General features: G+C 40.5%; 1 protein-coding gene across 1 annotated transcript in view; it reads right to left on the bottom strand.

Annotated features, from left to right (window-relative positions):
- Positions 1–3,308: 3,308 nt before the first annotated feature.
- efnb3b (ephrin-B3b) overlaps positions 3,309–26,156 on the bottom strand; it is a 157,288-nt gene continuing 134,440 nt past the window's right edge. Inside the window, exons 3-5 of the mRNA XM_020928907.2 lie at positions 20,965–21,057; positions 13,517–13,579; positions 3,309–7,818 (exon numbers count right to left, since the gene is read on the bottom strand). Coding sequence (XP_020784566.1) covers positions 7,400–7,818; positions 13,517–13,579; positions 20,965–21,057 — 575 coding nt within the window. The 3' untranslated portion in view covers positions 3,309–7,399. The remainder of the gene's footprint in view (positions 7,819–13,516; positions 13,580–20,964; positions 21,058–26,156) is intronic.

The raw sequence follows: 26,156 nt of genomic DNA, 5'->3' as shown, positions 1-26,156 counted from the left end.
TCGTACTAAGACACCCAAATAAATTCATATATAAGGCGCTCTGGATTATAAGGCGCGCAGTCAATTTTTGATTAAATTAGAGGCTTTTAAGTGCAACCTGTAGTGCGGAAAATATGGTACATTTGTGACGTGTAGGTGGGATGAAGGTGACCTGGCCGTTCAGACTGAAGTCGTATGTCAACAGATCAGATATGTATCAGTTTTAGGAGCACATATCCAAGTGGTCTGGGTCACATTTGAAAAAATCTGATTTGTGTGGTTCAGACTGTTATTAAAAGATCAGATACAGGAGCATAGGGGAGAAAAAAATCTGATTTGGATCACTTCAGTCTGCAGTCTGAACGTAGCCACACTGTACCTCATCCAAGGCTTACCGTTGCTCTTTTATATAGCTACTGCATTTCTTGTGACCGCTAAAACTAGTAGCCCTCTGGTATTTTCATTTTCTATAGGTAGTTCACCAAAGGAAAAATGTTAGAGACCCCTGTGCTTGATTATTTCTACAAAATCTGCATATATCATACAATTTGTGGTTACACACACATTTTTTAATTTAATTATCTTTGTTTGATGAAAAACAAAATAGATATTTGCTGTGAAGTTGCCGGTTAGAACTGGAACTGATGTCATGTGGTAATTTTGTGGTAGTGTTTAAACCTTCACACACCTTCACTAAAATCATTTGGATAATTTTAGCCCTGGAAAAGTTAGGTGTTAAAACTACCTCAGTGGCGGAGTTAGCAATTTGGGGGTCCTAGGTGAACTTAAGTTTGGGGCTCTCACTATAATCCACTGTTTTTCTGTTTTGTTTTGATATATATATATAAATATATCAATATTTTATATATCTGATTTTCCCCATTGTTCTTGAGACATGCACATCTCTATTTATTTGAATTACGGTGGATTGGATTATTAGTTAAGAAGTCTACTAGATAACTAGAACTGAAAGTAGTTTTATTTTTTTTGTTAGTACAATTGTTGTTTACATCCATTACATATGATTATTATTTTTTCTTGTGATTATTGTTTAAAAGTAAACTACTCTCATTTAATGTAATGTACTGAGAGAAAATCAAATTGCTCTGAGGCCTTCAAAATTTGTGGCACTGAGGGCAGTTGGTTGGGGGCCCCTCCAGGTCTGGGGGCCCTAGGCTGCCGCCTACTTTTGCCTAATGGTAGTGTCGCCTCTGAACTACCTCTACATGACATCACAAGATGGAACAGAGCATTTTGAGCTTTGGAGATGTAGACAGACTAATAATAAATGATTAACATATTTTCCGCACTATAGGGCGCTCTAGATTATAAGGTGCACTGTCATTAAATGGTCACCGGACTTTAAAGGAAACCCAACAGTGTGATGGGTGAGTGGTTTTGTTTGTTTGTGGCGTTCATGGTGACCCTGGGCTTTGTTCAGTTGTGGCGTGTAGGGAGGGTGCTGTCTGGGACCAACGGATTGTCGGCGTGTTCGCAGTGACTCAGTTGTTCAGTCGTGTCTAGAAGTGGCACATTGCACTCGCTTTTTCGGTTCGTTCCTCCGTTCCGTTCCTCGTCGGCGTGGAGTGATGAGTGTGTCTGTGGGTGTTTTTGGCTGTGCGGTCGCTGTCTGCTCCGTGTGTGTTTGCGTGTGGTGCGGCTTTGAAGTTTACTGAAGTCGTGCTGGGACACTCGAGTGGATACGTGTATAGGGCACTCTGGATTGTGCGGTGAGCAGTCGTTTTTTGATGGGGTTGGAGGCTTAAGAGCACTGCCCTATAGCCCGGAAAATACGGTACTCAAACATGTGTGAATGAAGCTAAACACAACTTCAGGTCTGTTTTTGAGAAGGAAGGCCCTGCGTGTTTTTTTAACAACGTGAAAAACAGAACTAGTTGGTTTGAAACTATTCGCAGTGTTCCAAAGTTCGTCCTCACTTTACTTATGCATTCAGAGCATCGTAATTATTCACCACTCATCGTTTATAAAAGCTTTTCGCAATTGTCAGCGATGAGGGCTCACACCAACTACTATGCTAACATGCAATTCCTGATTAAAAGATAGTAAATTGCTTTGTAATTCCATGCAGATGGTACGCAGCAGATTTATTTTAACCTTTAAGAGCTGCTTATACGATCTGTGTGTACTGGGGCAAGACTCATTTAGTTCAAGTTAATGGAAAAATCAGGTACAGACTCTTTAATAAGATTTTTTTTGTACTTTGCTGGAACGAATAAAGGGTTTTTTATCTTAACTTATTATGTTGATCTATACTGAACACTCGGGGTGTAAGAATGGACCCTCCTGCCCCCACCCTCGCTACCCCCACCCGTCCAGACCCTCACCCCCGTGAATGAACCACACGTACCAGACAGCGGTGCTTAAACATTTTCTCTTTTTTATTCAATCTTTTCTGCTCCAAACCAGGAATGTACCAGTTTGTCCCTCTCTTTTGAGGTGTGTGTGTGTGTGTGTGTGTGTGAGATGGGACGGGATGGGGGTCGGGGGCTGAGTTAGGTTAGGGGGGGAAGGGGAGGGGTACGGGGGCGGGCGGGGGGGTGAGGGATAGGGGTCCGGGTGGGGCAGGCAGAAGAGAGGACTCACACGAGGCTGTCCCGTACACAAAGTCCGAACACGTCACGCCGCAGCCACCTGGACACACTGCAAAAACCACAAATCTACACAACTTAAAAGTACTGTTTTGAAAGTACACAGGGGTTTGAGTAGTTCTGACTAGTTTAATTCTATTTGCTTGGATTTAAATGATTTGAGATGATTCATGACTTTTTTATTACTATTATTTAAAATGCTAAAAAAAAATCATTATTGAAAAAGGATTATGGGATTATGTGTTGCAGTGGTTTCAACTTTCGCCGTTGAACCAGATCGTCACCAGTTCGTATCCAGTTGCGATCTTTCTTCTATAATACACAAAATTCACTCTTGCGCAAAATTCACTCTTGCAAGAACCATGTCATAATATTGTTACCTCCTCAAAAACACACCTGGAGTTAGGTATTATTAGTCTTTCTACATCTCCAAAGCTCAAAATGCTCTGTTCCACCTTGTGATGTCACGAAACAGTAGTTTTCAAGTTAACAGCTCCTTTTTCAACCTTTCGTTCAACAGAGACCGGCAATTCCAGGGTAGAAATGATGCAAATGATTCAACACTATAAACCTAAATGTTCAAAATAATTAAATTAAGTTGTGCATACTCAAAGTTTAGAAATAGTCCTACAAACTTAAATATGTCAAGTTGCTTTAACATGTTCTTCTTTTTGAGTAATTTTAACAAATACTTATAGATTAAAAGGAACTATTGTGGGTATAAATGCATGAAACTTAAAAACATAGATGAGGTACAACTTAGCAGAGATAAGTAGTTAAAAATAATATGTAATGTGTGTATGATGTACTATGTGTATACTGTAAAGTGTAATGTATGTGAGTATGTATGTATTATTAAACTATATACATATTATATAACATTGATTAGACTAGTAAATCTCTGACTTTCACATGAGGGACCTGGGTTTAAATCTCCCTTCTACAGTGTGTATAATGTGCTTATACTATGATGTGTCTATATGTGTACTACAGCTGGATGTACTGGATTGTGTCTACAAAATCATGTATTACATTTAAAACTGAACATTTATTAAATTATTCCCATGGTTTGAAAACTCTAAAAGCAAATATTGGACTTGAGTTAAATGAGCACTATTAATTGAGCTGTTTTCAAAAGGTACAAGTAGCCGTCCAATCTTTTAAGTTCTGGAAGATTGTGACTTTTAAGTTCATTAACTTAAAATAATTGAGGTAAACGACTGACTCAGTTTTTATGAGTTCTGGTAATATATACAAGTTTACAGTGTAGTGAAGGTGTATAGAGTTTAAAAACATGATGGAGCTTGTATTACCGTGACATCACAAGGTGGAACAAAATGTTTTCTGTTTGAGAGAAGAACTCAAACTGAATATGCAAGATTTGTGTGTTAAACATGTGTAAATGAAACAAAACACAACCCCAAGTATGTTTTTGACGAGGAAACTACATTATAACAGAGATCAGAACTACACTGTCTACTCAGGAAGGGCATCTGGCATAAAAAATGACGTTTCATTTCAGCAACCACTGACAATAAAAGAAAAGCGTAATGACAAAAATCTTATTGCACTTGAAAACCGAAAAAAACATCATGAACCAATGTATCTATTGCAGTAAAATGATGTTAACACAACTGAATATTTTCAGTAAATACAATTAAACTAGTCAAATTGAGATGAATATTTAGAGTTCAAGTCCTGGTAACTCAGATTTATTTCATGTTGTGTTTTTTGCAGTGCAGGGGCTGGCCGGCTGTTGGCACAAAGAGACACTCACATCGACACGCACGCGCTTCCACCAACCCCCCACTCCGATTCTTTCACTTTTCCGAAAAGACAAAGCAGTTTGAAAAATACAAAAATGTCACAAAAAGGGACAGAGAGAGAGAGAGAGCTACAGACGCCATGAAAACAAAACAAGTCCAAAAGTAGAGGAACGCGTTGGAATATCTACAAGAGGTCCAAGGGCTCGGATTCAAAACTTTGATCGAGATTTGAGCAATTTTGAGCTTTTTTCTTTTTTTTCTTTTTACAATGTAGATTTTTTTTTTTTTTTTTAAACTTTAAAATATTGTACCTTGTTGTGAAGTCATGAAGTCATATCCTGTTAGTGATCTGCTATATAAACTGAATTTTGTTGTGATCAATTTGTGTTCTTGGACGAGACACTTTATTCACATCGCCACATCGCTCATCAGTCCGTCTCGGGGGGCGGCCGGGAGCTTGTCAAAATGGTGAAGTTTTAATAATAGGATTCAGTTAAAAGTTCACATTTTCAACATGTTCAGAACAGCTGACAAAAAGACTGAAATGTGAACTGACAAAATAATATAAGAATCACATTTCAGAACATTTTTGTATAGATGTAAACTACAGGGTTAGATGTTTTTATGGACTATACAGCTATGTTCAGACTGCAGGGCTTAATGCTCAATTTGGATTTTTTTGTGAAATACGAGATCGTTCACATTTCCAATTAAATCCGACTTGTGCGTGATCTCCAGAGTGAACTTTAAACTCCCCAAAAGTGCCCCGCAAGTGCACTTGGCGACACGACGACGTCAGATGCGGCGAGTGTGCTCAGTGTTTATGGAAGTCGCCTAAACGGAGGGCTTGTCTCCAAAAGCATGGTCCAGTTCTTGGTAAAATGGACAGGTTACACGTCCATGGCCACTTTGTTTGTTTGAGTCTTTACCCTGCTTGTATTTGGCTCACAGGCTCTTTATTTTTTTTTGTTGACACTGGAGCCAGGACCGTCTGTAGCCGCACTCGGACATTTCTTTGGCAGTCATTTCAAAAACCACCTGGTTCTGATAAGACGCTTCCAATTTGTCCTGAATACAGCGATCCTTCTAAATATGAATAAACTCGCTAACCTCACTTTCCTTCCATTGACGAGACTCCAAGCCTGACATGTAGGTCGGATGAATGCGCCTTGGCCGTTCAGACTGAAGTCGCGTGTCAAAAGATCGGATATGTATCGGTTTTAGGAGCACATATCCAAGTGTCCTGGGTCACATTTAAAAAAATTTGATTAAAAGATCAGATACAGGAGCACAGGGGCGAAAAAAAATCGGATTTGGGTCACTTCAGGCAGTAGTCTGAATGTATCCTACGACGGAACGTTTTGTTGTTTGTGAAGGAAATGACGTTACTTCAGACATCACAGACTTTGCTATTTGCTTGCTGTTTCGATTCAAACCGTGATTTCGATGAATCTCACAGCTCTAATTTTCAAATCTGCTGAAATCAAGATTCAAATTCTGAATCCAAGCCGCTTCTCTTCCTTTGTAGATACTCATGTTTGTGTTTGTGAGGTGGAGGCAGTGACAAATCATTTGGCTTGGGCCGGGTTAAGTACTTTGAGCAATGTTTAAATAGACAGACTTAACAGCACACAGAAAAATTACAACATGGCCGCCTTACTAAACATCGGTGTCTAAATACAACTCATCTTTCCATGGTACAAAACAGAACATCTTCATGTGTTAAACAGACAAAACAGGTCAAAATGCATTAAGGTAAGATAAGGTCCAGGTGTACACAGACGCACTCACTTAGGCAATTTGGGTAGAAAGACCACTACACGAAAGCAATGTGGAGCCAACACGAACATTGGGGCCGGACCTCTGCAGCAGCGGTCCTCGCCACTCCGCGGAGCTGACCGGTCTCCAGCTTCTGTGAGTCTGTGAACAGAGGCGGGCGACCACTCCAAAAGTCTTTAGAACATTGGCGCACTCCTTAAGTCCTTTTGTGTAACTCCGTCACTAGGAAAGTATTCGCCGTTTTCAATTTTTTTGCTCACCCGCCGACCATCTGAACACCGCCGACGCTGCTGCGCATTCTGTTTTGAAAAAAGAAGTTTGCGAACAAAACTTTCGTAGATGGGTTCTACCTCGACACTTTTCCACAAGATCTAAACATCCAAAACTATGGCATAGAACGAGAAGCTATAAAAATATACACAGGGCCGATAGACCCCGAGGAGAGCCTTTGTCGGAATGGAACTCAAGATGGTCCAACTAATGACCGGAAACACGATCGCTCTATGAAATACACAAAATGGAACAAAACGACTGAGGGTAAAAAATGCAACGATAACAAAAATAAAATAAAAAGTTGATATTCATATATATAATCTAAGTGTCAATAGTGATAGAAAATCTCACTCTTCTCATTTATGCTCGCTATTTAGTGTTTTGGTTTTTTTAAGACAATCTAAAGAACACAAGCACTCGCAGCACGCCCACTCGCCCACACACCACGGGCACCCACGGATCATGAGCACCCATTAGGCTATAGGCACCCACTGACCACAGGCACCCACAAACCACGAGCACCCATCAGACCACGGGCACCCAGCAACTTCACACACACCCACTTTGCTCACACACTGTCACATGTACATGTCCGCTGGTTGACCAGTCTGTGCCTGTGTCTGCTCAGAGAAACCAAACAGAACAAAGTCGAATCCTACGGATGAGTTATTGGTGAGGGCTGGGGTTTGATTGGTCCATAAGAGCTCCCGGGGGCGGGGCTAGGCAGGTGTAGTCCTGGTGCTCTAAGTGCCCTTCAGAACCCAGTGCCAGGGAGAGTCTGTATAAAAGGCTGGCCTGGGGCTCATTAGGAGGGGGATTTAGGGCAAAGGGGCTGCCCCCTAAAACAGGGCCGCCCTTCAGTCCGCTGCCCGCTGTGAGGAACCGTAGGATCAGGTGTGCAGGAGTCCAGAGGACTCTGGGGAAAGGCAAGTGATGCTTTCATTCTAAGTGTGGCAGGTCCACAGGGACCGGCCAGTCCACACAGGGCTGTCCTCATACTTTGTAGTAGATGTTGGCAGGACTCTGAGGGGGCATCTCCTGCACTATGTAGACGGGGTGGCCGTAGTCCCCGCTCACTTTCTCGTAGTGCGGGCAGTAGGCCGAGTCCGACGTCCGCAGCGGGATGATGATGTCACTGGGTTCGGAGCCGTTGTTGTTGGAGCTGGAGAGGGCGCCGGCTCCGCCCCGTTTGGGGCTGGTCAGAGAGGACAGGGACAGAGGCGGGTGGTGTGTGTCCGAGTGCTTAGCGTGTCGCCGTCGGTAACACACCACACAGATGACCGCAGTGACCAGCAGCAGGAAGGCCGAGCCCCCGGCGGCCCCCGCGATCAGGGCGATGTTAGAGGGCTGCAGAGGCCCGTTCCCCCCGTCTTCCAGGGTGCCTCTGGACTGAGTGTTGTTCCCTGAGCCACCTGTAACACACAAACATGACAGTGAGCACATGGAATGAGAGCAGCAAACAGCACAACACTGTCCACCTCTGACACGGCTCTATGAGAAATATCTGAACAGCAAAGGCCTTGTGCATGTTCTTCATATCTTATTGAGCCTGTGAGTAATCCTGTGTACACCCCAGAGGCGTGCATGTGTTTGCAGACTGTGGCCTTGACTGAGAGCACATCGTGTGGGCCTGTAGGCTGTCAGACGCTCTCTTCCTGGAGCTTGTCTGCCGATGCTGTGTTCTCGTTGTGTGCCCGCGCCCGCCTCAGATCCTCACAGCCGGAGCAGCCGTCACCGCGGGCGACGGGGCGGGCAGGGGCGGGTGGAGCCGCGCGGAGGCGAGCTTGTGTGTGTGCGGTGTATGGGGTGGACTGGTTAAGACCGGTAATGCCACTATCTCCAGCACGGCGCTCTGGATTGGTCCATCATTATTCCGGGCACACATCCCCCCCGACCTGGCGCTCTTGCTCCGTGGTTGAGTCAGACTGGAGGTTATTGTAGCCGTAATAACCAGCCTCCGTCCCCCCAGTGCAGGTGAGCGAATGGAGCGCGCCTCATATGCCCCCCGCGGTGCTGTGTCCTGTGGAGCGGCTGTGTGGAGCGGTGCACAGCTAATACCCCTCCTCCTGCCCACCCCAACCCACCCAGCTCAGTGTGAGAGCTGTAAACGTGCCCCATCCCAGTACAGCTCCATTCATTACGACGAGAGAAAGAGGCAGGCAGAGGGAGGCGGGCTGGTGCTCGCAAAGTGTCCAATATTGGGTTATTTTGTGCAGTTACATGAAAATAGACAGACTTTTTATAGAGGGGAAAGAACAATTTTACTTCTAAGGCGACAAACTGCGAACACGTAACATATTTGGATCACTATGTTACCTTTTACTGTTTTCAAAATGCTATATTTGCCAAAAACAACGTATTAAAATGTTTTATAAGTTTCAATTTCGTTTTTGACACTGAGTCCCAATTCCCTTTGCTCCCCTCTGACACAGCTAAGTCACTCCCCCTTCAGAGCGCTGTCACAACACAACCAGCTAACCAGCTTCCTGCTAATGAAACTACTGCACATCACATCAGGTTTGTGAAGTTCAGGGTTCCCACAGTCATGGAAATCCTAGAAAGGTCATGGAAATTGATAATGTTATTTTTCAGGCCTGGAAAAGTCATGGAATTTTGTAAATTCAATTAAAGTATTGGAAAAGTCATGGAATTGTAGTATCTCTTTCACACAACTACAGTGTTCTGTTAAAATCTCATGAGGTTATTCTGATTATTTCTGAACGTTTGCGCCTTTTGTTTAAAAGAGACGACAATAAATGCACTGACAGGATTTTGAATGTTAAAAACTATAATCCCAAACCATAAGGTGAGTGGACAGTAGGGGTGTGCATTGCCTTGAGTCTGCGATACGATATATATGGGTCCGGTCAAGTGGTAACGGAGGGAAACAGGGGCAGATTTTTGACATTTAAATGTCTCTTATTCAGAAACTAGAGGGACTATTGAAATAAGTAAAGTATCAGAATGTAGGAAAGAGTTACACTCCAACAGGGTCAAGTTAAACCTGTGATATTCTTTCAAGTTGTTGACAAAAAATTTAAAAACTCATGTCGGTAACGGAGGGAATGAAATATGCAGCACTTTTTGGGCAATAAATACAAACAGTGATAACTCTTGGTTCTCACTTCCATATCCTTAACAAACTGGTTTGAATATTTGCTTCATATAGTTTTCTACCATATGGTACAAGATTAGGTTGAAAAACCTCTTACTTTTTGAGTCATGAGATTTTTTATTAAGAAAGGTCATGGTAACGGAGGGAAAAGTAACAGAGGGAAAATTGTACAAACAAGTAGAAGGTGCAGGATTTTACATAATTTGTCAACTTTTTTCTTCCAAATACTTTAATATTACTTCAAAATGAAAGGAAACTATTTCTATAAAATATGTCAGTCCTTTCAAGCAATTTTTTATCATTTTAAATCCTTTTTTTTTTTTTTTAAATCATGTACCTTAATCAACAGTTCAAAGATGGAATAACACAAGATATGATGAAATACATCCATTTATTGACATGATTTGCAGGTCTTTGAAATTTGGGAAATAATTTTTGTTCCATGTTTCATACATGGTCTGTTTAAAACATATGGAACTTTAGAACCAAAAATGGTACAGAAAAAAGGTCAACAGTTTCATAAACTAGAGTACATATGTATCTGTTCAATAAATTTTTATATCAGATGAATTAATTTGAATATTTGGCCTTGATGTTTACTTCTGCTTGACCGGGCTCATATCATGAATCGCACGTCACGATTTAATATATCACGATATATCTCAATATTAAAACAATGATATATTGTGATATATATTTTTATATAATTTATCAATAATTACTTGCAATAATATTGTGAACTACACTTTCCCAAGAATCAATTTGTATGAAATATAAATTATTACCTTTTTAAATCATGAGAACAGTGAATGCAACTAATGAATTTTAGTGAAAAATATATTTTCCTTAAATCAATTCAGATGCATTTTGAATCAATTTGAGAATAGTGCAATGAAGTATGATGATATATCACTGAATGGATTTTTTCTTACTCCCCTAGTGGAAAGTGTTAACATTTCATATTTAGCCCAAAAAGTCTGATCAATTCTACACATGTAAGTACTGTAAAGTCATGGAAAATTCACTTTAGGACATGAAAAAGTCATGGAAAGTTTTGAAATTTTGTCAGTGAAAAAGCGTGGGAACCCTGGAAGCTGTTGTGTACAGTTTTGTATCATGCTTATGTACATTTACGGAGAACTGTCGTGTTGGAGCATGGGTTGGAGCTCGCTAGATGACTCAAACATGCATGAATAACCTCATCAGACATGTTTTTGTTGAAGAAACAACGTAATAACACGGTAGAAAGAAAAAAAAAAAAAAAAAAGGCAATTTTGCATAACACCCTTTTCCTTTTGTTCTGATGGCAATAATCACAGAGAAAATGTTAAAAAGTACGATTTGAATACTTCACTTGAGGACACTTTGGTTTAATAATAACACGTTTTTGTCTGGAAGCTAATGCTAATCTAAATGAAAACTTATAAATAATAAATAACAGGGTACACTTTTAGTCTAACAACCCAATTGTTTTTCATATGTAGATGAGTTGAGTTTGTGGCGCTTTTTTAATATTCATCATGTTCAAATTAACGTTAGCATTAGCATTTATGAAAAACTGGATTTGGATCCGGCGTGAACGTTTTTCATTTTGTTGACAATGATTATCTGTCCGGAACTTGCTGTCAGACGCCTCATTTTTCTTTTCTTTTTCATTTATTTTGACCTCACGTGCTTCTTGATCGACATATCTTTAGCGTTGGGACGTAACAAAGTAAAAGTTGTCAAGTACTGTATTGTATTTTACTTAAAGGATACTTTTTACTTCACTATATTTGAGAAAGGCTATGTGTTCTTTCTGCGCCACTACATTTTTTAAGGGGACTGAAAAGTAAAGTATATATTTTATGATTTTTCGAGACTTGCTGAAAAGGCTGAGGGGGTTTATTTTCAACATGTTCATAGTTTGAGCAAAGAATGTACAAATAAAAGCAGCGAGAATAAAAAGACAGATTCAGTTGTTTCTGTACAAACAACAAAATTCAAATCTTGATCAAAACCAACACATTTGCAGCTTTAAAAAGGACCACGTTAAGCTTCTGATCTGTTCTTATGACGTTTCCTCATCACAAACAGACCCCGAGTTGTGGGTTTTGTTTTGTTTTTTTCATTCGAACATGTTTAACACACAAACCCTGCACATTTATTTCTTCCCTCAAAACGAAAACCCTCTGTTCCACCTTGTGATGTCGTGATAATGCAGCAAGCAGAGGTGGGACCAAGTTGTTGTTTTGCAAGTCTCAAGTAAGTCTCAAGTCTTTGAGCTCAAGTCTGAGTCAAGTCCCAAGTCCAAGTCCAGTCTCAAGTCACTGGCCCATAAGTTCAAGTGCTTTGAGCTTCAAGTCATTTCATGTCTTGATACCAAATATTGCTTTGGTTTTTACAATTTGTATGAATTTTAAAACAAAGTGTAAAACCAATGTCATGGTATATTTCTATATGAGTATTTCTATAAGAGTTGTAGAAATGCTATTTTTTCCTTTTTAAACGTCTTGACAAGATGTTAGTGTGAATCATTTCAGTCAGAACAGAAAGAATTCAGAGTTAAAAGTGCTAAATAACACTTATTTTGTCATGTAGTCTGCACTGAAATGTAGTTCCCTCTGTTTTACTATATTGTACTGTATTGTACTGTATATTACTCTAGTACATTTGAGCATACTATATCACAGTACTTCAGTTACTTCCAAAGTAACAAACAGAGAAGTGGAAGCAACATGAGGAGCATCAAGTCTTCTCAAGCCACAGGCCTCAAGTCACAAGTTCTAAGTCATTGACCTTCAAGTCCAAGTCGGGTCCCAAGTCTTAGTCCATTTTATCAAGTCAAGTCTCAAGTCCTAAAAATAATAACTCAAGTCTGACTTGAGTCCAAGTGCTTAATAACAGTTATTTTGTCATGTAGTCTGCACTGTGTAGTTCCCTCTGTTTCACTGTATTGTACTGTGTATTACTGTATTGTACTGTATTGTACTGTATATTACTGTAGTACATTTGAGGATACCACATCACAGTACTTCAGTTACATCCAAAGTAACAAACAGAGAAGTGGGAGGGACATGTTCCAGTTTGTTCCTATAAAATCCAGCACTGCATTTATCAAGTGTAAAGAGAAAAGTATTTTCTAAAAACATATATTTTTAGGAGAAGCATCAAGTCTTCTCAAGTCACAGGCCTCAAGTCAAGTCCCAAATCATTGATCTTAAAGTCCAAGTTGAGTCCCAAGTCTTAGTCCACTTTATCAAGTCAAGTCTCAAGTCTTCAAAATAGTGACTCGAGTCTGACTCGAGTCCAAGTCACGACTTACAAGTCCCCAACTCTGGCAGGAAGTGCTTCTCACCTTCACTAAGGTGGCCCCAGAATTTCCAATTTATACTGAAGCAGAGGTAAAGGGTAGCTGTTTAAGATGTAGACTTAATAAACCAGGATTACAAAAAAAAATTGTGAACGAAACAAAACACAACTCTGGGTATATTTTTGATGTGTAAACAACATTATAATCAATTTTGTGTAAGATAGACACTTTAACTGATGTCAGAAATGCAGAAAATACTTTTACATTTCACTCTCTAAGTACATTTTAAACCAGTACTTTTACTTCAGTAGATTTTTTTTTTGCTATGTAATCTGTGCTTCTAATTTAAGTAACAAAAATTGAGTTCTTCTTTCACCGAAACCAAATTCTACCGTGAGATTGTTCCTAGTTACATCATGTCTATTAGCCTATATTTCCAAGAGCGTATATTTGTCCTCATGTGAACTAGTAAAAGTAGGCTACATGCAGCCTGATATACGACTCTGGGTACTGTTGTGGAAGCTGAGCCCATTCTGTGCCTAAACCATCCATTTGGAGTTAAAAGCACATTTAAAAGCAACACAGATGTCGCGGCGCACACGTCCATCTGTCGCACCACCGCTCTAAACTTAGACTCGCTTTTCTGTTTTGGTTTTTTCCACTGATTCTCATCCCCCCTCGTCTTCATCTCCTCATGCGTTACCTGAGTTTCGGTTGTTGGAGCGCGGAGGCGGGTCTTGTTTTTTCGGAGGTAGCCCATATGGACCTATGAACAAAAAAATCAAACAAAAATAAAATGTAAGCATGGGGAAAGCGGCAGCAACTTAAAACAGATGAGGACAAGTGGGGTGGTGGGGGGAGATGGAGAGGGTGGGGAGGCCGGTGGTTTTGCTGCAGCGGTGAAGGAGATGGGAGGATGGTAGAGGGGAGAAAGAGTGCATTTAAATGAATAGCTTATGGCAGTGAAAAATGACAAATTGTTTAAAATGCATGTGGTAAAAACATGTGAAATACTGATATGCTGACTTTAAATAAATCTCAAAAAATGTAATTATGGACTGAATTTTTTGTAATGTAATATATATTTTTATGATTAATAATTAGAAATAAATAAATAAACCAAAGAAAGAAAGAAATAAAGCCACAGTATGCAACTTTTTAGCCAAAAATTTTAGACACAGACTCAAACAAAAGCGAGTTTTGTCATTACGGTTGTTTTTGCACTTGAAAAACATGCGTCGTTACCAGAGGTGGGACCAAGTCGTTGTCTTGTACACCTCAAGTCTTTGACCTCAAATCCGAGTCAAGTCCCAAGTCAAATACAAGTCGAGTCTCGAATCACTGGCTTTCAAGTTCAAGTCAAGTCCAAGTCGTTTGCTTTGAGCTTCAAGTTATTTCAAGTCTTTAAATCCAAATACAGCTTAGATTTTTGCAATTTATTTGAATTTAAAGCTAAATTGTAGTTAAAAAGTCATGGAATATTTATATATGAGTGTTTACAGAGTTGTAGAAATGCTCATTTTTCCTTTTTAAACGTCTTGACAAGATGTTAGTGTGAATTATTACAGTCAGAACAGAAATAATTCAGATTTCTGATTCAGAAAAGTGCTAAATAACAGTTATTTTGTCATGTAGTCTGCACTGAAATGGAACAATCATGTTCTGTGTAGTTCCCTCTGTTTTACTGTATTGTACTGTATATTACTGTATTCTACTGTATTGTACTGCATATTACTGTAGTACATTTGAGCGTACTATATCACAGTACTTCAGTTACATCCAAAGTAACAAACAGAGAAGTGGGAGTGACATGTTCCAGTTTATTCCTTTAAAATTAAGTACCACATTTATCAACTGTAAAGAGAAAAGTATTTTCCAAAAACATATATATTTTTAGCAAAAGCATCAAGTCTTCAAGTCACAGGCCTCAAGTCCGAATCAAGTCCCAAGTCACTGACCTTCAAGTCCAAGACGAGTCCAAAGTCTTAGTCCATTTTATCAAGTCAAGCATCAAGTCCTAAAAATAGCGACTCAAGTCTAACTCAAATCAAAGTCACGACTTCAAATCCCCACCTCTGGTCTTTACTGTGATCAGGCTCGCCGCTCCACAAACCTGACTCTTATTTGGCCTGAATGAGTCGCCATGGAAATCCTGTCCCTCTGGCTATAGTATTCCAAAATATGTCAAAATGTATCTATCCCCATGGAGATAAAATGCCACCTCCAAAAAGCTCCATGCTGAGCCTTTAAACCTTTTATTTATTTTATTTTTTTTTTTTTTGCATAATGGTTGAAAGAGTCAATTTGAATCTTCTATTGCATTTTATTTTTGCCCTCTTCTCTTCCAAACCTCATTACGCTTTCCCCTCAAAACCTTATTACCGGCGACCTCTAACAACATTGTTTTTTTATTCTATTTCCAATTGTCCAAAATGATGACATTATTTGCGGCGCTTACATGATTAGCCTTAGTGTTGCGTTAGCGGCATTAGCGGTTGTGTTCGGGTTAGCTTTTTTGTGTGTAGACGTGTGTAGACGTGCAGTGTGCTCTATCTGACTCGAGATCAGCCCGGTGCACACTTATTTAGACGACAAACAGGCGGACGTGACCTTTCAGCGCTGCTACAGATAACGGACGCGCGGGCACACCGGGGAGGCAGCTAGCACGCCACGCGAGCTAACTCTGTCCATCCTGCCACAACAACGGTCAGCGAATAAGTCCAATGAATCATGACGGTGAGTAAAGATGGATCTGGGGCTCGTCGTGTGACAAAAAAACAAATCGAATGTGGTTTCTGCTAGATGAACACGCTACAACAATAACCAGGGCTTCTACAGGCTCCGCTAACAGATAATACTCCCTACAACTGTACAAAAACTCACCTTATGGAACAGATAATACTCCCTACAACTGTACAACAACTCACCCTTATGTAACTAATAATACTCCCTACAACTGTACAACAATTCACACTTATGTAACACATAATACTCCCTACAACTGTACAGCAACTCACCTTTATGTAACAGATAATACTCCCTACAACTGTACAACAACTCACCTTTATGTAACAGATAATACTCCCTACAACTGTACAAAAACTCACCTATGTTTTCCTGTGGCCTTTTGTATATAACGGAGATTTGTTTATTACTTATTTTTCTATTTTATTTTTGATTGGCTGTTCCGTTGCACTGTTTTCGAGGTGGAGGTGGGTTTTTCCCCCGAGTCCCGAGCACAATAAGTGAAAGCACATTTCTGGGCTTCATGCAACAAAAACAAATGTGGTTTATGCCAGCTTAGCATGCTATAGACTGTCCATCCTGCCATAACTCTGAGTATCCAATAAATACAGTTAATTTTGGTGGTGAATTAAATCATATCTGGGCCTCATGGGACAAAAATAAATAAATAAATACGCTATATGCCTGCAAGCTAGTTTTGTTCTTCCTGCCACAGCTCTGGTCAACCAAAAACACAATAAGTCACGATGGTAAGTAAAAGCCTAGAGTGACCAGATGTCCCTGTTTACCCGGGACAGTCCTAGTTTTGAGTTCTGTGTCCCCTGTCCCAGCAGATTTACCCAAAACTAGTGATTTGTCCCAGTTTTATACAAGAAATGTCCCAGGTGTCCCTATTTTGGACCAATTTGAAACCTGCCAACAGAAAAGAGAAACATATATTGTCATTTAAATGTGGGACCAAGTCGTTATTTTGCGAGTCTCAAATAAGTCTCAAGTCTTTGACCTCAAGTCCGAGTCTAGTCCCAAGTCAAATACAGACAAGTCCAAGTTGAGTCTCGAATCACTGGCCCATAAGTCCAAGTCAAGTCATTTCAAGTCTTTAAACCAAAGTTGTTTTTTGCAGTTTATATGAATTTTAAACTCAATTGTAAAAAGTCATTGTATATTTCTATATGAGTATTTCAATAAGAGTTGTAGAAATACAATTGTCAGGTAAAATACAGAAAAGCAGCTAAAAAAAATGACCAAAACACAAAGAAAATGTGACTATACTGACTCACATGTTAGTCATAAATATGTCAATGAATGGGCCAAGTGCATAACATTTTTTTTTCTTAATTACGCACTAGTTTCACAATTTTATTACTGCCAGCCACCACAATCCAGGGGTGTCCCAGTTTTGGATTTTGAAACTCTGGTCACACTAGTAAAAATGTATCTGGGTTTCATCATGAGACAAAAGAAATGTGTCTTCAGTTCGCCTAACCTGCTATCGTCTTAAAAAGTGGCTCAACCCATCTCACCATATCACTGGTAAGACAAGAAATACAACAAGTCATGCACGTCGGATAAAGTGCATGTGGGCATCACGCAACAAAAACACATGTTCGTTCTGTTTTGTTTTCCCCCAGCTAGCTTAGCATTCTATAGGCCTACACGCTAGCTCTGTCCATCTTGTCTAGGTTGACTAGAATTTTAAAATAAAAAACTGGGACAGGCAATATCGTCGCTCTGTGGAACATAAATGGGGAATGCCTCCACCACTGTCAACATCTGGTCTAACACATATGTCAAAGTAAGATTTGTAAGTTTTGAAGTAAGAGTTGTACATTGACATTAGCATTGAAGGTCGCGTAGTAAGGGTTGGGGTTAGGGTTAGGGTTAGTGTAGAACTACGGCTATGTGGCCTATCAGTAGCTAACGTCAAGACTCATGCCGTGCTATCGTTAACTAACTTCTTAACTTGGTTCTTCAGAGTTTTACTGAGAAAAAGCGGACAAGTGCCAACTCTTTCTGACTGGTTGATTATACCCTACAGGAACGCTGTTACATGCTGGTGCACCTTTGTGCATCCCATTGCGTGTATTTTTTATATTTATGTATGTTTTGTGGGGTGGCTGGTTCGAGTATAAACAGTAGCGCGCTTTCGGGCTCCAACGCTCTTGCTGCGCACCGCCTCGCCGTCCGCTCCCCTGGGCGTGCACTTGTCGCTTTGCACACTCCCTTGGCTGCTGGGTGCATGTGTACTATGTGTACCTTGTACCATGCCTGTTACCTGTTAGCCTTTTGTGTTTGACATGGTGGGACCGGCTGTCCTGTTTTCGCCTTTTGTTTGGTAAGGCTAGTTTTGGGGATATCTTTTTTCCTTTAGTTTAGCAATGTCGGCACCGGCTTCCACGGCCCTGTACGGGGCGACCCGGTGCCACATCATTTTGTTCTGTTTGGCCGGCTCACCAGGTCCCCCTTTCAGTTGTTACTTTGTTTCTGGGCACGAGAGGGGTTTTAGCGTTTGTTTGTTTTTTTTGTTTGTTTTTTAAGTAAAATAAAATTAACTTAAAAATAAAATCAGCTTTTGCTTTTGTAACTTTTTTGCCTCCTGTGTTAATATGTTTGATCCACCTGGGATGTAACAAACGCCCATTAGAGAGGTTCTGTGGCACGTCTGGAACGCCCACGCTGCAGACCAACACTCTTCGGGACAGGGGACACAGGGCTCAAATCTGGAACTGTCTTGGGTAAACAGGGACGTCTGGTCACTGTAATCTTGCCACAACACTGGTCAAACAAAAACCACATGATGGAAAGTAGAGACAATCTATTCATGTGACAAAATGAAATGCGGTTTCTGCTAGCCTAGCACGCTACAGGCCTTCAAGCCACCTCGCCACAAAACTGGTCAACCAAAAAACACAATGATTGCATATACATGCACATCAGTATCCCGGTTATTAACCATATCCTGGTTAGGTCAGTATTCGGGATACTGCGACTGCATGCGCCCTGAGAAACCAGGATACTCATATTCGTGTATACATGATCAAATGGAGTATCCCGGTTTCCTGACATAATCTTACAAATGTGCAAGTGCAAAAATTAACTTAATTTAAGTTAATAAACCAGGAAAAATACAAACAACCATGAGCTCCTTTAGCACAGGAAGCTCCAGAGGTTCTAACCGGCGGTGAGGAGCTACGAGATATCCTACAATCCACTGCACAGATCAAACCCAACGTGTAGATTTTTTAATTAAAATATTCTGCAGAAATAAACTTAGCTTTATAACATATAAACCATAACCACATCAGCCCATTTGATCATATAATTCAGCTTTGCCATATTTGTTTAAGTTTTACTGACACAAAACTTAAGACCACATGGCTCATTTGCATAAACTGTTAGCGGTGATTAAAAAGTGCTAGCTCCTTGTGCCACTGATGCGATCACCTTCTGTCGGACTAAAGGACATGACTCAATGGAATATATGTGTGTTTTTTCTGTGACAGAGGAGTGGCTTATGACGGTGAGTCTGTTCTGTGCGTATATCGTATAGGAGATGTTTCATGTTTAACTCTTCAGCGATGATACGAGTGCAGATTCGAGTGCAGATTTAGTGCAGTCATTTCACTCATGTACGGTCACTTTATTTATGTTGGTCACTTTATTTATGTCACTATTGTGGTGAAAAGACTGAAAAGTATTTGTCTTTTGAACGCATGCACACTCAAATTTATGTTGCAGTATTCAGGATACTGCGTTTACATGCCACAGTATCCCAGTTACTATCAGAATATACCAGTTACAGTATCCAGGTTTCTCATAACCAGGATACTGCCATAATTGGGATACTGAAACTGTATAAATGCACCATGACGAAACCGGGATACTCAAAAAACCTGATCATAACCTTCCAAAATGTGCTTTCAGCTAACCTAGTATGCTTTAGGCCTACAAGCTAGCTCTGTCCGTCCTGTCACAACAATGGTCATCCAAGAAACACAACGAATCATGATGAGTGCAGACGTATCTGGGTCTCATCACGCCACAAACAAAATGTGCTTTCTGTTAGCTTAGGATGCTAAAAGACTACGAGATACAGTAGCTTTATCCATCCGGTCACCACACTGATTAACCACAAAACACAATGAATCATGGACATAGGATAACGTGCATCAGGGAGACGTGAGACCCAAAGAAATGCGTGTCCAGCTAGCCTAGCACACTACAGACTCATAAGTTAGCTCGGTCTGTCCCGCCGTATTTCTGCTAAGCCAAAAAATACAATTCATCATGAAAGTATGTTTGAGGCATATTTGGGCTTCATGTGACAAAAAGAAATAATTAATAATTTTAGGATTCCCCAGGCAGGAGACAGAAGAATAATGGTTGTCCCAGTTTGAGGACACATTATGGACTGGACATTTGTGTGAAATCTGAGTGGACATTTGGATTCAGAAGAGTTACTTTATCCACCGTTGAGTATTACTTCATACAGGCTTTTACGGGCGCTCTTCATGATGTGGACTGTTCATTTATGAGGACATACGTACTGGACATTTGTATGGTGGATATTTGGACACTAGACTCAGGAGACTTACTTTGTCCCACTTTGAGGACCACCTTGAAGCCCTGTACTGTAAATGTGGATGTGTTGGTGGACATTTGTGTTTGGGAACATTTGGACATAGTGGACTAACGCTGCCTCACATTGAGGACCACCTTCAAGTCCTACACTGTACCTGTGGATGTGTTTGAGGACTTTGTGTGGTGGACATTTGGACACTGGACACAGAGAACTTTGTCCCACTTTGTGGACCACCTTCACACCCTGCACTGTACATGTGGATGTGACATTGTTTTGTTGTACTTTTGTTTTGGTGACTTTGTGTACTATGTGGACTGTGACTTTTGTACATTTGGACATTGGACACTTACTTTGTTCCACTTTGAGGAACATCTTCATGTCTTGTTCTGTACATGTGGCTGTGTTTGTGGACCTTTGTGTGGTGGACATTTGATGTTTGGACAATGTGGACTAACTTTGTCCCACTTCCAGGCCCTGTACTGTACATGTGTATGTGTTTGTGGACATTTATGTGTGGACATTTGAACGTAGTGGATTAACTTTGTCCCACTTTGAGGAACACCTTCATGTCCTGTACTGTACATATGGATGTGTTTGTGGACTTTTGTCTGGTGGACATTTGTGTTTGGGAACATTTGGACACTGGATATTGGACTAACGTTGTCCCACTTTGAGTACCATCTTCAATCCCAGTGGACATTTGAACACAGGACACTTACTTTGTCCCACTTTGAGGACCACCCTGAGGCCCTGTACTGTACACGTGGATGTGTTTTTGAATATTTGTGTGGTGGACATTTGGATATAAGACACAGGACACTTACTTTGTCCCACTTTGAGGACCACCTTCATGCCCTGCGTGGCGCACACTCCTCCCCTCATGCTGTCCAGGCCCTGGCGTGTCCCGTCTGATGTCGCTGGAAAACAAAGCACAGAAAAGTTCAATCTCAAAGGCTCTATATCAAAACGGCGATCCAGTGACATTTTGGGTGGAATTTCAATACATATATAAAATGGGTCTGAACAGCCTATTATTCAACTCTCAAGTAAACAGATTAAAATGGGTCAGCACTAGGCCTACTCCAATCAAGGTTATCGTTTTATTTTTGAAGGTCTTATATTACACAAAATGGACTCTTGTGAGCTTTAAACCATGTTCTAATGTTGTTACCTCCTTAGAAACGTATGAATGAAACAAAACACAACTCCAGGTCTGTTTGTGATGAGGAAACATCATTATAAGATATAGATCAGAAAAATAGTGCAATATGGGCCCTTTAATCTCACTCATGTTGATTTCCTCTTGAATGCAGTTAATAAAGTCAAAGGCTTGTGGATGAGGTCTTTCATTTGAGTCATTTACCAAAATTGTGTCAATCATGCTAGTTTGTTAGGTCCATGTACCATTCGTTCTTTTGAATTTTAGTTAAGAATGTCTGCAGTGATGCGGTCACTGTATCGGACTGTTGCGGTGAAGAGGGATCTGAGCCGCAAGTCAAAGCTCTCAATTTACTGTCAATCTACGTTCCTCCCCTCACCTATGGTCATGAGCTCTGAGTAATGACCGAAAGGACGAGACTGCAGATACAAGTAGTCGAAAATGACTTTCCTCCGCAGGCTGGCTGGACACTCCCTTAGAGATAGGGTGAGGAGCTCAGTCACACGGGAGGAGCTCGGAGTAGAGCCGCTGCCCCTCCACGTCGAGAGGAGCAGCTAAGCGGAAGAAAATGGATACATGGAATTAAGAACGAGAAACAATAAAATGGAAAAAGAGTTTCTTATTTCATTTTTCCATTTTAGAGTCAAACAAAAAACTGATTTTGACCTCTATTTCCAGTACTTATTTTTAAGTTTATTTCAAATAACACCAAACAAGAATCACTGTGCCTATTTCAGTTTTGATATGTTACTCTGTCTGGTTTATAGGACTTACCTGAAAAATCGCTGCTGTTTTGTGGACAAACATGTCCTCTTCTTTTATATATGTGTTTACTTTCATGTTTTAGAAAGTCATTGTTGAACTCCATGATGAGAATCAGGAAGTAGCGCACTAAGCAGTTTGAAATAGTCACAGTGACTGTTCTTGATTGGTGTTTATTTGAAATAAACTTTAAACTTAGACTTAGACTTAGAAAAACTTTATTGATCCACAAGGGAAATTATTTGGACACAGTAGCTCACACATCACAAAATAATAACAAAAAGGTAATGGTAATAATACATTGTAAATAATAATACATTATCAATAAGTAGCAAAAAAAGACAGCAAGAGACAGGTCAAAATAAACTTGAAATTAAATATCAGAAATAGAGAAATAGAGTTTGTCTAAGTCTAAGTACAGTGTAGCAGTACTCTTACTTGAGTAAAAGTCGTAGTTGATTTGAACATTGTGCATTATTTATTATCCTTCTATCAAAACATCACATACTTTTTACTCTTCTGTTTTCCTTGGACCAATATTTTATACTTCTACTTGAGCAACATTATATCCAGTAGGGCTGCAAGACTGATCTAAATCCGGTTCTGACACAAACCAGGGAATTGCAAGGTCTGGGTCTGGGGGCGGGGCTAATGGCTGAGGTCTGAGGTTGTGGGCGGAGCTTACAAACGAGGTCTAAGGTGGAGGCAGGGCTAACGGCGGTGCATTATGGAGCAGAGCCTCGGCGCTGCTACAGACAGACATCCAGCCCCGGGCCAAACACTCACTCAGAGTCAGAGAGGCGGCCTGTCCCGGGACACTACCTCATCCCTGTGTGTGCGCGTGTGCGTGATTGTGCGCGCCTGATTGTGTAGATGGAGCAGATATTTATAGAACGAACGTCGGATCGCAACCTTCAGCACATGTGGAGCGCGGCTGTTTACATTACGTCTTTATCTGATTAAGAAGCCTGCTGTCGACTCCACGGCAGCCGCAGAAACAGGGGAAAGGGCTCGCTGCAGTGCTCTGACAAGTCCACTGATATGAACTGCTCCTACTGAATAAACATGTTTGTGGACGTCTCAACTACAGGAGGAGCAGGTTTTACACGGAATAAGAGCTCAGGAAGGGCATCTGACACAAAAAGGACATTTCAGAACATGTTTGTGGAGGTCTAAACTACAGGGGGAGCAGGTTTTGAACATGCAGAATAAGACCTCATGAAGACACGGGGACATTTTGTTTTCAGAAAGGACATTATATTACGCAAGTAGTTTGTAATTTGTCAGTTACCGTATTTTTCGGACTATAAAGTGCACTTAAAATCCTTAATGTTCTCAAAAATCGACAGTGCGCCTTATAATCTGGTGCGCCTTATGTATTCATTCTGGTTGTGTTTACTGACCTTGAACCGATTTTATGTGCTACATGACGCTCAAAAATCTGTCAAAATGTTTTAGTACAACTTTGGTAGCTACGAAGCTGCACCGCTTGATGGATTGTCGGAGCGTTACGGCTACCATAGTCAGGAGCCTCTTAAAGTATAGTTCTGTGTCGACTCAACGCACACTGCCGCCGTCGCCTTCTCGCCGTTGTTTCTGATTTATGGGTCTGCAACAAGGAGCGAGCGAGTTTTTTTCAGTGCTTATAGTTTATGCAAATGAGCCATGTGGTTTTAAGTTTAATTTCTGTAAAATGTTAACAAATGTTTCAAAGCTGCATGAAGCACATTATTACCCAATGTATATTTGAGTCGTCCTCGTAGGAAATAAAAAAAACAAACTTAACGCCGGGTGAGTTACACCACGATCTGCCGATAGGTCGTGGACACCTGGACTAAGGATCAGTCTCAAGTGTCGTCCGTTTGTTTCACTTAATGCGCCTTTTAATCCAGTGCACTTTATGTATGAAAATAGATGAGACAATTCAAATGAACCAGGTTTAAATCTGCTCTAAATCAGGTCTGAACCAGGTCTAAACTCTTACTGAATCAGGTCTACACCAGGTCTACACAAGGACTGAACCAGGTATACACCAAGTCTGAACCAGGTCTAAACCAAATGTAAAGGAGGACTAAACCAGGTCTAAACCAGGACGGAACCAGGTTTAAATTATGTCTGAATCAGGTCTAAATCAGTTCTAAACTAGGTCTGAACTAGGTCTAAACCAGGTCTAAACCAAGTCTGAACCAGGTCTAAAGCAGGTCTAAACCAGGTCTAAAGCAGGACTAAGTCAGGTCTAAACTAGGACTGAACCAGGACAGAACCAGATGAAAATAGACGAGACAATTCAACATTTTTGATATTGGGTTTTATAATCCGGTGCGTCTTAGTCCGAAAAAATACAGTACAACTATTCAAAAATGCATTAATCATATCGAGTAAGAGAAGCACAAACACTGGTATTAACAGCACTTGGGCTATTAATGCCTAAAGGTAAATTACAACAACACAAACTTGAAAAAAAGAATATTAATAATAGTACTGGTGATTGGTGATCGCAGCATGCGGTACAACACAATCAGGAACAGCTTCTTCCCACAGGCCATCAGGCTAATCAACACACTCAAGAAAATTCCATGAACATGTTAACCACTACATCCAAAACAACTTAATTCATTCCTATATCCACTTTACATATTGCACCTTCATTATTTATCTAAAATAGCTACATATTTTCTGTTCTTGTTGGAAATGTCCCTTGTCTGTCTGCTTGTATATTTTGTGTTCGATGTCTGTGCAGATTTCATGTTCCGTGTGTGTGGTAATGTGTGTGTGTTGGAGTTTTTAATTTGCACATTTGGAGTTCGGGGAAATGCAGTTTGGATCCCCCTGTGTAAAGTCTGTTACATGGTGTGATTGACAATAAAGTTCACTTTGACTTTGACTTTGGTGAATTAGTGAAGTGTAAAATCAAGCTGGACTCAAATACTATCACTTAAAGATGTTTCGTATTCCAATGTAAGGTGCTACAATGGTACTACTACTACTACAAAATACAAAATTGCAGTATTTCCTCAGTGATATGAATACTTCTGTTTGGTTGTTCTACACAGGTAATGATCAAAACACAGGCTGAGAAGGTTCTGTTCAGGTGAGTGATACTAACCTGCGATACTAAAATTTCACACTCGATTTCGATACTTTGGAATAGACTAGATACTCGTCCAGTAGGTTCCATAGTGGTCTGTGTGTGTACTAGTCTATGTGCTCTTCTACTTGTTCTGATACAGCTCAACATCATTCTAAAGACATTCAGCAAAGCTTCATTTCTGTCCTGTCAATGGAATAGTTTTTTTTAGTATCAATACCTCCTCAAATGAATTTCGATACTAGTTTTAGCATCAGTTAGTATCTGAGTTTTGATACTTTTGATATCCCTAGTTCAGATACTGGCATAGAAAACCTAGTACTGGTAAACAAAGTACTGGTACTCAACAAAACCAAGTTTAAACCAGGTCTAAATCAGGATTAACCAGGACTGAACCAGGACTGAACCAGGTCTGAACCAGGAATGAACCAGGACTGAACCAGGACTGAAATCAAGGTCTAAACCAGGACTGAACCAAGTCTAAACCAGGACTGAACCAAGTCTAAACCAGGACTGAACCAGGTCTAAACCAGGTCTGAACCAGGTCTGAACCAGGACTGAACCAGGTCTAAACCAGGTCTAAATCAGGACTAAACCAGGACTGAACCAGGAATGAACCAGGTCTGAATCAGGTCTGGATCAGGTCTGGATCAGGTGTAAGCCAGGACTGAACCAGGTCTAAACAGGACTGAACCAGTTCTAAAAAACTACTGAACCATTACTGAACCATGTCTAAATGAGGTCTAAACCAGGACTGAACCATGTCTAAACCAGGTCTAAACCAGGACTGAACTAGGTCTAAACCAGGTCTAAACCAGGACTGAACCAGGTCTGAACCAGGTCAGAACCAGGCCTAAAGTAGATCTAAAGCAGGTCTAAACCAGGACCAAACCAAGACTAAACCATGTCTATACTAGGACTGAACAAGTCTAAATTAGGTTTGAACCAGATCTAAAGCAGGTCTAAACCAGGACTGAGTTCGGATACTTTTGACAACCCTAGTTCAG

Source organism: Boleophthalmus pectinirostris, unplaced genomic scaffold (assembly GCF_026225935.1).
Source record: "Boleophthalmus pectinirostris isolate CB_2022bp ecotype Guang Dong unplaced genomic scaffold, ASM2622593v1 HiC_scaffold_20, whole genome shotgun sequence".
NCBI lineage: Eukaryota > Metazoa > Chordata > Actinopteri > Gobiiformes > Gobiidae > Boleophthalmus > Boleophthalmus pectinirostris.
This window is presented reverse-complemented; position numbering and strand designations above follow the sequence as displayed.